This window comes from Xenopus laevis, chromosome 7L (assembly GCF_017654675.1).
Source record: "Xenopus laevis strain J_2021 chromosome 7L, Xenopus_laevis_v10.1, whole genome shotgun sequence".
Classification (NCBI taxonomy): domain Eukaryota; kingdom Metazoa; phylum Chordata; class Amphibia; order Anura; family Pipidae; genus Xenopus; species Xenopus laevis.
This window is the reverse complement of record NC_054383.1, coordinates 63,966,382-63,981,514: the sequence shown is the minus strand read 5'-3', so window position 1 is coordinate 63,981,514 and position 15,133 is coordinate 63,966,382. Positions and strand designations below refer to the sequence as shown.

At 38.4% G+C, this 15,133-nt stretch overlaps 1 protein-coding gene across 1 annotated transcript in view; it reads right to left on the bottom strand.

Annotated features, from left to right (window-relative positions):
• Nucleotides 1–15,133, bottom strand: part of patl1.L (protein associated with topoisomerase II homolog 1 L homeolog) — a 46,192-nt gene that overhangs the window by 18,228 nt on the left and 12,831 nt on the right. The window contains exons 3-10 of the mRNA XM_018225591.2: nt 12,983–13,179; nt 11,673–11,750; nt 6,124–6,327; nt 3,551–3,607; nt 3,184–3,267; nt 2,461–2,648; nt 2,284–2,373; nt 1,255–1,435 (exon numbers count right to left, since the gene is read on the bottom strand). Coding sequence (XP_018081080.1) covers nt 1,255–1,435; nt 2,284–2,373; nt 2,461–2,648; nt 3,184–3,267; nt 3,551–3,607; nt 6,124–6,327; nt 11,673–11,750; nt 12,983–13,179 — 1,079 coding nt within the window. The remainder of the gene's footprint in view (nt 1–1,254; nt 1,436–2,283; nt 2,374–2,460; nt 2,649–3,183; nt 3,268–3,550; nt 3,608–6,123; nt 6,328–11,672; nt 11,751–12,982; nt 13,180–15,133) is intronic.

The following is a 15,133-nucleotide window of genomic DNA, read 5'->3' as shown; positions in this document are numbered from 1 at the left end:
TTTCTCTGTTTCTCACATAGTAACTTTTTCTTGCCTTGATTACATGAAATTGCCACTGTCCCATTCTGCTACGAGTTCTGGGGTATTCTAAATGGAATTGCCACTGTGCCATCCTGCTTTGTGTTCTGTGGGTATTATACATGGGATTTGTGAGTTCTGGGGGTATTAAACATTGCCACTGTGACATACTGCTGTGAAATCTGGGGGGAATTGTAGGCTAGGTCGAATACAAAATAATTACTAAAGAACTTTTAAAAAGAAGGATAACAAACCTTTTAAAGGGATACTGTCATGGGATTTTTTTTTTCCCAAAATGAATCAGTTAATAGTGCTGTTCCAGCAGAATTCTGCGCTGAAATCCATTTCTCAAAAGAGCAAACAGATTTTTTTATATTTAATTTTAAAATCTGACATGGGGCTAGACATTTTGTCAATTTCCCAGCTGCCCCAAGTCATGTGACGTGTGCCTGCACTTCAGGAGAGAAATGCTTTCTGGCAGGCTGCTGTTTTTCCTTCTCAATGTAACTGAATGTGTCTCAGTGGGTTTTTACTATTGAGTGTTGTTCTTAGATCGACCAGGCAGCTGTTATCTTGTGTTAGGGAGCTGCTATCTGGTTACCTTCCCATTGTTCTTTTGTTTGGCTGCTGGGGGGAAAAAGGGAGGGGGTGATATCACTCCAACTTGCAGTACAGCAGTAAAGAGTGATTGAAGTTTATCAGAGCACAAGTCACATGACTTGGGGCAGCTGGGAAATTGACAATATGTCTAGCCCCATGTCAGATTTCAAAATTGAATATAAAAAAAATCAGTTTTCTCTTTTGAGAAATGGATTTCAGTGCAGAATTCTGCTGGAGCAGCACTATTAACTGATTCATTTTAAAAAAAAATTTTTTCCCCATGACAGTATCCCTTTAAGTTAAAATAGCATAGTGCAGGATTAAAATAAACTCACAATATTCCTACATTAATGTTGAAAGTAATTTTGGGAAATCATCAACAGCTTTGGTGTCTGCTCCCTTAGATGCATACCCAAAGTGAACGCAATTAGCAACAACAGTTTGCTGCAATAGTCTGCAATTATCAGCAATAGTTTATTTATTCTTTCCACAATATGGAAAGACAAGTTAGAATATGCATTTAAACCAGATTAAGAATTATAATATCCATTAAACTATAACAAATGATAAACAGATCAAGTATGTGGTTCTTTTCAGATGCCGTTCAGATTTTCTTTAAAGAAAGTATAATGTTACCTGATAGTAGTAGTCATCATGGTATGGGTCAGTGCTCTGAAGCTGAAGAAGTTGAATACGGCACACCCATTCCTTTTCCCGTTGCAGCATTAGTCCTGCATAGGGGTCTCTTCGATTAAGTTCCATTTGTGCAGGTCTGCAAGTTCGTTCCCCACCAGAGCCATTAACACCTCGATGCTGGCTAAAAGCAAAACGTTATCACAACATATACATTAACGAAAACTGCAAGTTTACAGAACAGAAACATCTGTACTTACATAGTTATTTGGGTTGGAAAAAAAAAATACAAAAGTCTGTGAAGGCCAACCGTTCCAAATGAGCCCCAGTACACATGTATGATGTACATAAACAGACCTGTATATACAGATACTTGCACTGCACTAACAGTAGATGTTAAGATCACTATATCCTTGGATATTATGCTTGTTAAAGAAATCATCCAAGACATCCTTTAAGGTATAATAGAATCTACCAGCACGTGGAAGGACATTACACAACCTCTCTGCCCTCACCACAAAGAACTGCCTATGCTGCTTCAAAAGAAGATTCATTTCCTCAAGTCTAGAGGGATGGCTTCTCATTTTTTTCATTTTTTTTTTTTTTAAGAGAGAAAAGTTCCCACACTGTGTCAAGAATTTGTAAAGTAATCATGGTGCCATGCAAGGCCCATTAGTCCAGATAATATATATTCCTTGAATATATACTTCTCATATTTTAATTCTTCCATTACTTTTCCCAGTCTATTAATACAGGATTTTTAAAATGATATTAAAGCTTTAATTGTACTGCCAGTTAAGGTGACTATAGATGTAACAAGTATGATCTTTCCTGCGACCAAAGACCACCAAATTAAAATTTTTCAGCCAGCCCAATCAATGAGCCGACCGATATCAAAAAGTCTACTGTCTATATCGGTCAGCTTGTCTCCTGCCATACCCACACCGAATATTGTACGAAAATTTGTTTTATACGATATTATCAGTGGCTAATTATTACTCTGTTTCATTCAATAATCCGATTGCCACTTACTTGCGGTTCTGTTGGCGCTGGTAAAGCATACGACGGTGCTGTGGGTGCAGGTGAGTTGTGTCTGGGCGGAACTGCTGCTGTGACCTAAGACTTAAAAAAAAAACAAAAAAAACAAAACAGTTCTGAACTGCATGCTCACTCTGCACATATAACTTCTTCATCCAAAAGCACACTAACCTCATATTTTTAATGTGAGCTCCTGGAGCAGAAGGAACTCCAAAGAAAGGGCGGAATCCACCGCCAACTGGCGCCACCATCTGCCCAACATGGCCTTGCAAGAGTTTAGGAGCAACAGAGGCAAGTGTTGGGCCATGTAGTCCAGGACGGGAAAACTGGCTGGGAGACATCTGAGCAGCAACTGTCTGCTAGTTAAAAACAACAAATATGATAAAGCATTAAATAAAACAAAATAACAAGAAAAAGGCAAAGGCTATGACAATTAAAAGCAATTGTTGAAAGAATAAAAAAAACCAAAAAAATATTGATTCGGCCTTTTTCAGCAAGATTCGCCAAATCCTTCTGCCTACCCGAACCATATTCTAATTTGCATATGCAAATTAGGGGTGGGGAGGGAAATTACCTGACTTTCTCACAAGTAAAAAATGTTTTCCTATTCCCACCCCTAATTTGCATATGCAAATTAGGATTCGGATTGGTATTCGCTCAATCTTTCCCGAAGGATTCGCATACAAATGCAGAAACTGTGCTGGATAAGGAGCCACCACTCTAAACATGTTGTTTAAATTGGCTTCTTTTGGGATGAAAGGAGTAGGACAAGTACTAGATGTTTAACTGGTCCAACGTCTCTCTCTTGATAAATAAGACTACATTTTGTAGAGCCTTATTGCATGGCAATATGCAATAAAATTTACAGACACCAAGAAAGTTTTAGTGGATTACCTGAGCCCCTCCTAAGAGCTGTGCTCGTTGAAGCGGGGATAGGGCAGAAGGGAATGGATGCCTTAGGATGGAAGCCGGGTTGTTCTGCAAAGAGAATTATTAAACCATGCATATGAGATACAGACTGATAAACATACCATGATGGAAACAGAGCATTTTAATTACCTTGGAGACCATGTGCATATGGATGTTTTCTCCACCATCATATTTATGCTAGTGGAGAAAACACCAAACTCCACTTAAATCACTGTGCATAGACAGGCACAGCATCGGCCTGTTAGTAAACAGACAGGTGGATTTTGGTGTGAAAAAGCATTTTTTCTAGTTGTGAAAAAGACAGGTAGTAAGTCCAAACTGTTTAACTTACATGAGGACCACTGAATGCAGATGAAGCACGAATGTGGATTGGGTTAGGACATAAAACCTATTTAAAGAAAAATACATTCTGTTAAGTTCGATCTTCATATATTTTTATGCTTATTCACAGAAATTTCCAAAAGAATACAACTGCTATGGACAGTAGCGTGGTGTGGAAAATTTGTCTGAAACTATGCTATTAAGGTACGAGTCCAAATGGATTTTCAAGTTTAAGAATCTGATACCCGAGAGAATGCAGTGAACCATTCCTTACATCGCTATGGAAATTAAAATGTGTTTAGTATGGTTTTTATACTAAAATTGTTTTCATTTGAACATTAACATTTCGGACATGTGAGTAAAATAGAATGAACCAGGAATCCGGTAATTAGAATTTATACAACAAGATGGGTATAAAAGGAAAAAAAACACTGCCTCTGATGCAGTGCCCAGTGGCACATTATGAGGGTGGTATTCAAAATGGGAGGCTACACTGCACCAATACAACGCTAGAAGGGAGAAACGGTGTATGATTTATTTAATATACCAGACCTTGCACAGAGTTTTCACTTGCAGATAGTAGGTGCTTTAATTGATAGTTTTGAAAAATTGTCTACTCTCTTACAACATATACCATATAAATTAACATTCTATGACTCCATTACATACCAATATATGAAATAATGAATTTCAATTAAAAACAGGTAACTCAAATACTGTTTAAAAAAAACAAACAAAAAAAACAGACCAAAAGATTATAAAGTAGGACTAATAAAAAAGCACTCATGTTCATTTTGTAAAAACCGAGAGATCTAATAATTGTATATACTTCCTCTGTTAAATATATATAGTCCCTCCTTCCATATTTTAGTGTCTGGCAAAATATATGTTTAAATGGGTTGTTCACCATCCAAACACTTTTTTCAGTTCAATTTTTTATTTTTTACCATTTCTTAAAAATCAGTCTTCAAAAGTTTATAGTGAAATGTTCCTGTCTCTGGTGTTTCAGTCTGGCAGCTCAGTAATTTAGACTCTAAACTAACAATTTTGCAACAATTAGTTGATACATTTTTCAGCAGCATCTGTGGAGTATTAGCAACTATTGTATCAATTCTAACAGCTGCCTTTAATGAAACTCAGGGATTCTGCTCAGCAGGGACAAACAGAAGAAATGTATCAATTTAGAACAGTTTACAGGGTTGGCGGCCCCCCTCCCAGAGCTGCTTTAGAAGGTCAACAATTACACTTTACACACTTCAATATTAGAAAAACGGTCACATAGAAAATAAAAGGCAATTGGAAAAAGTCTGTATTTATGGTGAACTATATAAAACAAACCTAACTGAAAAAGTGTTGGAAGGTGAAATTTTAATGATCCGTCTCTGGTATTTCAGTCTTGCAGATCAGTGATCCAGGTTCAGATTCTGAACTGTTACAATTTTGCAAAATTCCAGCATCTCTGCAGTATTCACAACTATTTTATAAATTATAGCAGCTGCCTTTAATGAAACAAAAGATAGCCTTTAATGAAACTTCTGCTCAGGGATTTTGCTCAGCAGGGACAATGATAAGAAATGTATCATTTTAGAACAGTTTACATAGTAGGCGACCACTCCAGAGCTGCTTTACAAAGACATAAGTAAATTGTATAGGTCAAAGAGTCTATTAAAGGGGTTGTTCACCTTGGCATTCATTTTTAGAATGATGTAGAGAGCGATATTCTGAAACAATTTGAAATTGATTTTAATGTTTCATTATTTGTGATTTGAGTTATTTAGCTTTTTAATTTAGCAGCTCTCTAGTTTGCAATTTCAGCCAATTTGTTGCTAAGGCCCAAATTATCCTAGCAACCATGCACTGACTTGAATAAAAGTCTGGAATATGAATAGGAGAGTGCCTGAATAGAAATAAGAGTAATAAAAAGTAGCAATAAATTGTAGCCTTAAAGAGCATTTGTTTTTAAGATGGAGTCAGTGACCCCATCGTGAAAGCTTGAAAGTGTCAGAAGAAAATAAGCAAATTAAAAAAAAAAAAAGTGTGTGTGTGTGTGTGTGTGTGTGTGTGTGTGTGTGTGTGTGTGTGTCCACTACAAAAGAGCCAGCTGAATACCAGACCAAATTGCAAACTAGCCAAGTCACGGAGAGGAAAAAACCCTCCGATATCAAGTAGTGATGGGGGAATTTGTCCTATTTCGCCTCGCCACGAATTTCACAAATTTTCCTGGAAACTGGCGACAAAATGGGTGCCGGTGTCAAAGTTGACGCCAACACCTATTAAAATCTATGGGCGTCCTTTAGTAGTCGCCGGTGAATTTTCGTGGGAATTCACCACAAATTCACACCTGACGAATAAATTCGCTCATCACTAATATTAAGTCAGGGGATAAATGACAAAAAAAAAAAAAAAAAACAACCCATAACCGGGGGTTCAAATTCAGTTCAACAATGCACTCAGATTGGCCAAATGCAAATCCTGCAAAACAAAATTTGCAGGCAAATTAATTCTGAACTGAATTGGGGATTCAATGCATCCCTACTATAACACTAGAGTATAAGCACACACGTGCACACTTACTCAGCATACCTGTGTGTGACTAAAATTGGGGGAAGCTCCATGCTTTGGGGGTGTTCCAATAGGAACTGCTCGTACTGGCGGACTTCCAATGACAGGAGAGGTAGAGCGGCGAGGCAAGGCTCTTTCAGAGGCATCCCTTTCTGTATCATCTCGACCAGGAGGTGCAACTGTAGCCAATCCATATTCATGCAAAATTGATAGGGGGGTCATGTCCTTGCAAAAAACAAAGAAAACACTTGTTTTTAGGATACTCGTGATTTTTTTTTTTTTATAAGCTTGCTAAAACTTGCATCATACAAACAGGTTCTGACAAATATACAATTAAGTCCAAAAATATTGGCACCTCTGCAAAAAATTCATCTACTATACAGTGATCTAGGCTTTTCAGCATAATTCAAAATATCCAGGGAGTTTGACTACAGAATTATGGATGGCTAAACTCTTGAAAACATTACATACGGTGGACACAAGGACATTAGGGTCTCTTGGAGATGGACTTGTAGCCTTGGGTCTGTCCAAGTTTTCCTAAAATTTTCTGTCTTGCCTAATAAAAAAGTTATCTGCTTTTACTTCTTTTCTCCATGTTCAGTGCATTGTACAAGTCAATTCAAACTGGTTGAATACGTTACTGGTGGTTATTGCAAATGCATGTTTGCTGTGATGCTGCTGTCATAAGGCAACTTTACTGGCTTCTATCTGTGCACTAATTTGAGCAATTGGACCAGTTAAAGATATGGACACCAGAAATGAGACCAGCTGAGATGAGACAGTCAGGTTGGCAAAACAGTCAGGTAACTTCAAATAATAATTGCTTACAAAAACGGCAAAAAACGATCAACATGACCTATGGGTAACTTTTAGGGGCAGATTATTCAAAGATTGAAGTGAAAATTCTAATTTAAAAAAATTTAAAAAAAAATATCGAATTTCAAGCTAATTTTGTGTACTTCGACTAGGGAATAGTCCAAATTCGATTTAAAAAATACAATTGAAATTTATCATGTGCTGTCTTTAAAAATTCGACTTCGACCATTCACCATCTAAAAACCTGCCAAATTTCTGTTTTAGCCTAATGGGGACCTCCTAGAAACCATTTGGAGTCAATTGGTGGAAAAATCTAAGTTTTCTTTTTTAAAAAAACTTCAAATCTCACAATTCGAATGCACAATTACTTAGATTCACATGATTCGAATTCGGATGAATACCGACCCGCAAAAAAAAAATTTAATAAAACAAATTTTAGTTGGTCTTTTTTAATTCGAATCTCAAAGTTTTTTAAATTCGAAATTCGACCCTTGATAAATCTGCCCCTTAATGTACATTCATATTTTAAAAAGTATTTTTTTTTATTTAGTGTCAGTATAATTGTAAGTGCTAATTTGCATTTTTTTCATCGGGTCTAAATTGCCTTCCTCATTAGGGATGGGCGAATTTTTTCTCCTCGTTTCGCCGAAAAAATGACGCCCATAGACTTGTATGGAGACGTGCGACAAAAAAAAGACGCGCGACAAAATAATTTTGCCGCGCGACATTTTTTTTGACGCCCATAGACTTTAATGGGCGTCTGCGACATTTCGCCGGCGGCAAATTTTTGGCGAAGCGAAACGGGTCAAATTCGCCCATCCCTGTTCCTCATGCTTTTTTGCTGTACTCCGAGCTTCCTGATTATTTTGCTGTTGGCCTCTCAGGTTACTGGCGAATGAGAGTGTTGTAAAAACAGCCGGCTAATATGAATTCCAAGCAACAATAAGTCCAAAAACAACTGTGTGTGGACTCAATTAAATGGCAGAAGCGAAAATCCCTTTTTAAAAGGGAAGAGGCAGAACAGGCTGTTTCAGCCATCATTAGTGCAACTCAACCCAGTAAATTAAAATATAATTTTATTTTTTCTCAGCAGCTTTCCTACCAACACCAGTTGCCTCACTATTTGATTACCAAGAGCCGTCTCCTAGCCACATCCCTTTATTACAGGTGACGACTCATTTCAGACACTGCACTGGTTTCTGCATAAGTGAATACAACATCCCTCCCCCCCCCCTTTCAGAGCCTTCTGGGAGAAACATCTTTCCTTTAAGATTTTCTGGATATTCTGCCATAATGTGAAAATCATAAAACTGTACATAATTTGAAAAACAATTTCAAATTATTTCACTAATGTATTTATTTAGAGGTGGGCTCAGCCACCTGTTATTACACATGCACAGCAATATTCTCAAGCTTTGATGCAGTTTTGCTCCATTGAGATAGCCCTGTTGTATACAACTGGGCCAGTAACTATTCTCTTCCACTGCTCCCATTACAGCTTTTGTCAGGTATGTACTGCCTGCCTTGCAGCCTGCCACTGAGCAGCACTTCTCCAGTGCAGCCTGTATTAAGCAATCCCCTGAATTTTTCTTCCCTTTATCCTGGAATGTGTGCCTCAGGGAGTATAAATTGATGTTAGTAATACAGTAGGTTTCACATTGCACCAGAACTTCCTCTATAGTAAATTTTATTTTGCTATGGTGCAGTATGAGACATTGGGGCAGACAGGGGGCTTAATTATGAACATTGGGCAAACCTGCCTCAGTACAGTAACCCTGTCAATCAGATATATTTTTTTAACCTGGAACAGATTAGTTAAAGAATTGCCGATTGGTCGTTACTTGATGCATTAAATTTTGCCTGGTTTTCAAACGCGAGCACCTCAGTCTACATATTACATTTTTACATGCTTCACCACAGCAAAATATAAAATCAAGTTCCTACCAAGCCCTATCTGCACAAAATTATGAGTAGACCAAGACAATGTAGCATCTGGCCAGTTTTTAAATGATGATGCTCGCGCACGCAATAAAGGGCAAGTCAACCCCAAAATAAAAATGTACCCAGAAAACATACTTCTAAGCAACTTTTCAATAAACATTTATTAAACATTTTCAGTGCTTTCAAAGTTATTTAAATGAGAGAAGTGAGAGAATATAGGGTATCGAACATTTGAGGTGATTAAAAAAATAAATAGTTTTATAAAAATGAATACATTTAGGAAAGTACTGCAACTTGGATTCTATTTTGGATTCATCAACATCGGTTTTTTCCAAAAATTTATAATTTTCAAGGGTAAACACAGATTATTGGAGCAGTGCTTTTGAAATGTGCTAGTGTACTGCTGGAGTTTTGCATCTATATGACAAATCTCCATACAACAATACATATTTGGTATTCTTGCATACAAGGGACATGGGACTTTCCAAATCAGTTAAATTTTCGTGCATAACAAAATAATGCTTCTTCATCTGGGCCAGTTATACTCCTCGCATCTGTTGAGAAAGGGGGCCTGGCACTTCCACACTTCTATTTCTATCTATCACATTGGTGCCTCTCCCTCAACCCCTACAACCCTAACAAAGCACTTCAAGCACTTGAGGGTCTAAGCATCTATGCCTATAGACAGCACTCAGATATGACTATTTTACCGGACACTTTATTGACCCCACACAAAGCATGGATTGCAGCTATGAAAATCTTAAACTCCCCATGGCCACCTCTGTCACCCCACCTCCCACTCTGGGCCAACTCTCTCTTACCCCAGGTAAAAGAACTACAAGATTTCCTCTACTGGCCACGATTGGACATTAAAAAACTCTGACCTGATGTCTGGCCCTGAGTTTCCTGAGTTGAAAAGGAAAGTCTCGGGCCAAAAGGTACAGATCTACCAGCACCTCGAACTCGGACAGCAATTTCAAGCTCAGTTTCATACGCTCTCCCCTACAGTGTCCCCTACAGAGGATGCTCTCTACTCCCCATCCTTAGCCAAACTTGTTTCTATACTCTATGTTTCTATATAGAGAGATTCTGGGAAGAATCAAACAACCTTTTGACCAAGCTTACCACCTGTGGGAGGAAGCTACAGACAATCCCTATACTTTCCTAATCTCAAATTGGAAATTTGGTAGGAGACAAGTTGATCTCTGCCCACGGTGAAATTCTCCTGGAGACAACTTTCTCCATATGGCCTGGTCCTGTCCACCCCATTTTAGACTTATGATCCAAAGTAATGGAGACCTTAGAGAACAAACTAGGCACGCCACAAATGGTGAACCCAAAAGTCTGCTTGCTAGGGGTGATAGATGAGTTACTGCTCACTAATGCAGCCAGAATCCAGTTACGTACACTTATGTTTTATGCCAAGAAAAATGTGGTTACACACTGGCTGGGGAGAACCCTCCCCACCCTAACCTTCTGGTTGATAGACAACAGCCTTCCTCCTAAAATGAACCTACGAGACAAGAGGGACTTATGATAAATTTGGCAAGATTTGGGGGGGACTGGACCACCTGGATACCTAAATCATCACCCTAAATTAGATGCAACCTGATTTATACCATTAGCAACATCCATATCTACACCAACAATTGTAACCCTGGGTGACTTTTCTCCTGTCTGTATGTGTTTGCACTAGATCGGACACCAATCAAATTTCACGCTACCAGATATTGTATTGTACTTGTCAGTTTGTGTTGTTAAAACCAATAAAAATTTACCTTAAAAAAATAAAAATAATGCTTCTTATATATGTGTTTATATTTTTTTTTTTTAGACATTTACATAGTAACATTGTAAGCTAGGTTGAAAAAACACACACACGTCCATCAAGTTCAACCTTTTAACTTTTTTTTTTAACCTACCTAACTGCCAGTTGACCCAGAGGAAGGCAAAAAACCCCATCTGAATCCTCTCCAATTTGCCTCAGAAGGGGAAAAAATTCCTTCCTGACTCCAAAATGGCAATCGGACTAGTCCCTGGATGAACCTGTACTATAAACTATTTTCCATAACCCTGTATCCTCACTTGCTAAAAAGCCATCCAACCCCTTCTTAAAGCTATCTAATGTATCAGCCAGTAAAACTGATTTAGGGAGAGAATTCCACATCGCCACAGCTCACTGTAAAAAACCCCTTCCGAATATTTAGGCGGAACCTCTTTTCTTCTAATCAGAATGCTGGAAAGACCTACTGGTAAATAAAGCATTAGAGGGATTATAATATGATCCCCTTATATATTTATACATAGTTATATCACCCCTTAAGCGCCTCTTCTCCAGCGTGAACATCCCCATTTTGTCCAGTCTTTCCTCATAGTCAAGATTTCCCATGCCTTTTACCAGCTTAGTTACTCTTCTCTGGACCTTCTCTAATACAATAATGCCCTGTCCTGAGTGATGGGAGACCAAAACTGTACAGCATATTCTGGATGTGGCCTTACCAGTCCTCTATAAAGTGGAAGAATGACCGCTTCCTGCCAGGAATCAACGCCCCTTTTAGTACAGCTCAATACCTTATTTGCCCTTGATGCTGCTGACTGGCATTGCTTGCTACAGCCAAGTTTATCATCTATAAGGACTGCAAGGTTTACTTTTTAATTACTAAAAGCCTATATCTTTTTACAGAAGTGTTGTTACATATATTTGAGAATATTATTATTTTCGTCATATCTGTCCAACTGGGCAATTGATTTTCTGGATAGTTCCTCTTTTTTATGAATATGTTGCAAACAGTATCCCTTTAGTTTGTGTATACCTCCATAAGTAGCGGCCCTCTGATAGGTCTTATTGTTCTGGATGTGTCCCAGATGCTGGAATTCATGCCAGCAGAAAACTAAAAGAAAGAAGAAAAAAAAAGAAACTTTACATGCAATACAGGAATTTTAACTTTTTTTCATAATGAATTCAAATAGATGCAGGGTTTCCACAGATGACACTCAATCTTTGCCTGTCATTGTGTATTAGCCAGGAAGTATGTTCATGAAACTGCCACCTACCTCCCACTGACTTTAGAAATCAACAGAAGTTGTGGGTGATACAAAAAAAAATATATATAGATTTGTATGTACAGGTATGGGATCAGTTATCCGGAAACCCGTTATCCAGAAAGCTCCGAATTGTGGAATGGCTCTCATAGACTCCATTTTATCCAAATTTTTAAAAACAACATGAGCAAAATAAATAGATTTGTTAATGTATTGTCTAAAGGTGGCCATAGACGCACAGATATCACCGTACAAAACTAAATTTTCGTACCATAGTCTGTGCGTGTATGGTGGAAAAAGAGCTGACAGATATCAGCAGAAGATTTTGATATCAGCTCATCAATCAAAATTTTGATCGGTAGCTTTTGAGGGCACCCAAATATCGGCCATTGTTAGTGCTGAATAGTCAGATACAGGTAGAATTCTATTGTTTCTACCTTTATATCTGACGATTCAGCTCTACACGGGTGTATTGAAACGAACGATCTTTCTTGGAAAGATCTTTTCCAAGAACGATCGGGATTGTTACGTCTATGGCCACCTTAAGAGTTCACTCCAGAAGGCCCCAGATAAAAACGAAACAATATTAATATACAGTAATACAGCTACATTAGTACATATCCATGAATACTCAATTTCCCCTCTTAAACATGTTACTAAAAGGTTCACACAGATTTACCAGCTTTTTAATAGTTAATACAATAGTGAATACATCAGGCTCACAAAATGGGCAGATTTCTATCCACATCCATAAAATTGTATATCAAAAGATTTTTCCTTTTACATACAATTACACAGGGAGCAAATACTATTGACTTAAGACCCAAAGGAGTTTCGCATATGAATGGCATATTAACACACCTATTTTACTACATTAAACCACTATGCTATATCAGGATATTGGTTAATACAAAGCCCACTCAATTAATACATAGGCCACAAATTAAGAATACATTCTTCTATACTATGCCTATACCTAGATTAGAAGTATTAACTTCTATTGACACTAGTCAATCACAAGCAGATAAAAATAAATTGTGCAGTAGGTTGGGGGAAACAAATTACTATTTTGAGGTCTGACCTGTGTAAGTGAACCCTGTGGCAGGGCTGGTTCCTCATTCTCCCTCACCAGCTGGTTTAAACTCTGCTCCAGTTCCTCCTGCTGGTCCCCCAGTAGGTCATTAATTGGGGAAGAAGTGACTCTAGCCAGAATGTGGGTAGCGGGTAACTTTTCCTCCATTTCTGCCAAGCGTTCATGTTCTTCTCGCCAATCATCATCTACGCAGAAAGTATTTTTTACAGTAGAATTAAACAATTGATTAATGAATGCATCATCAACTGTGATTTTTTTCCCTCCAAAGAAGTCATATTAGTCAAGAGCTTTGCAATATATATGAAAGTGAAATAAAAAAACTGGGCTGACCGGGTGAAAATGGACACCTGGCAACCCTATGGTTAACAGAGCAAACAAAATTATATGCATCTTAAAGTATTGAAAATAACTGGCCTTAAAACAAAAGGTGCTGTGGGCTAAGTGCAATTCCAGCATGATGCAACAAAAATTGACGCAGTTGTGCTTCAACTTACACACACACAAAAAACTTTTTAAAATTACTCTACAGTGCCCAGAATAACATACAGTTCTATCTGCATTCAGTCTCATGGTTTCTAAATCACAAGCAATCCAGCTGTAGCCAGGTCTAGCATTAAGCTCCACCCTCTTATTTAAAAGCTCAGATCTTGAAGAGGCTCCTGCTGTACATGCTTGATTGATTTCCATTGGAGTAGTACAAACATGCACAGTAGACACCTCTGTAACAGTCTTCACAGTCAAAGAGAAAAGGAGAGCTAAGAAGAGAAAAGCAGAGCTTTACGCTAGGCAAGGAACTAGCTGAAATGAACTGCAGTTTTCAGCTTGCGATCAACACATGACTTAAAAAAAAAGACGTGTGTGCTCTATTGCTTCGGTGCAGCTGCTCTGTGGTGATTAATGCAGCCCAATATGGGAACCCTGGAGCTACCAGCTGGTTCAGAAGTGGCAGTAGCACTAGGGTAACCCTGTGTCAATAAGCAAAACTTAATAGGAGAAAGGCAGCAGATCACAGCATCCCAGAGAGTTTGATAACATGTCTAGGATGTCACCGTTCTGATATCTTTAGGTGGGGAAAAGGGATCTTGTAGAAATGCAAAAGAATATTTTAATAAAATAGCTATGAGATCACTGGTACTACAATGTAGGATGCAGCTAGGGTTGCCACTTGGCCGGTAATCCCAATGTTATTAATAGGGAAAAAAGATAAATATAAAGGAGGCAATCCTAGATCTTAATTCTACTTGAATCAGAATGCTCAGAAGTTCTAAATAATAACCTAAACATGTTTAAATGTCGGCTTAGTAAAATATTTAACTTATCACAGAAATGGAAAGTGTGGTTCACAAAGTACAGCTGTCCAACCAAATGTCACAACTGTTGCCAGTTTTTTTTTTTTTTTTAATTAAAGGGATACCGTCGTGGAAAAACATGTATTTTACAAAATGTATCAGTTCCTGATGTTCCTGCATTGAAATCCGTTTTTCAAAACAAGAAATGGATTTTTTTTATATCTAATTTTAAAATTTGCTATGGGGCTAGATATTTTGACATTTCCCAGCTGCCCTGAGGTCATGTGACTTGTGCTCTGATAAACTTCAGTCACACTTTACTGCAGGTTGGCGTGATGTCATTACCCCTCCCGCCTACAAGCTGCTGTAATGTAAATAGAGCCTTGTCTGCTGAGCCTGTCAATTGAACAATAGGCAGGAATCAAGATAAGCTCTCACTGAAACCACTTCAGAAGGACTGAAATAAGATAGTCCTGTGATCACTGCCCCCACTTACGTTTAAAATCTCTCTCTCTCTCTCTTTAGGGTAAGGCCACACTAAGCGATAGCGCGGCGATTTGACTCGCGGCGACTTTTCGCCGCGACATTTAATCCGCAATCGCTGGCGAAACTTTGGCGCTGGCGTCTATGGGGAATCGCGCAAAATCGCCAGCGTAAAAACACACGCGGCGATCTTTTTTCTATTGTCGCTCGAAATCGCCTAGCGAGGCGATTTCAAGCGACAATAGAAAAAAGATCGCCGCGTGTGTTTTTACGCAGCGATTCCCCATAGACGCCAGCGCCAAAGTTTCGCCAGCGATTGCCGTTTAAAAGTCGCGGCGAAAAGTCGCGGCGAGTCAAATCGCCGCGC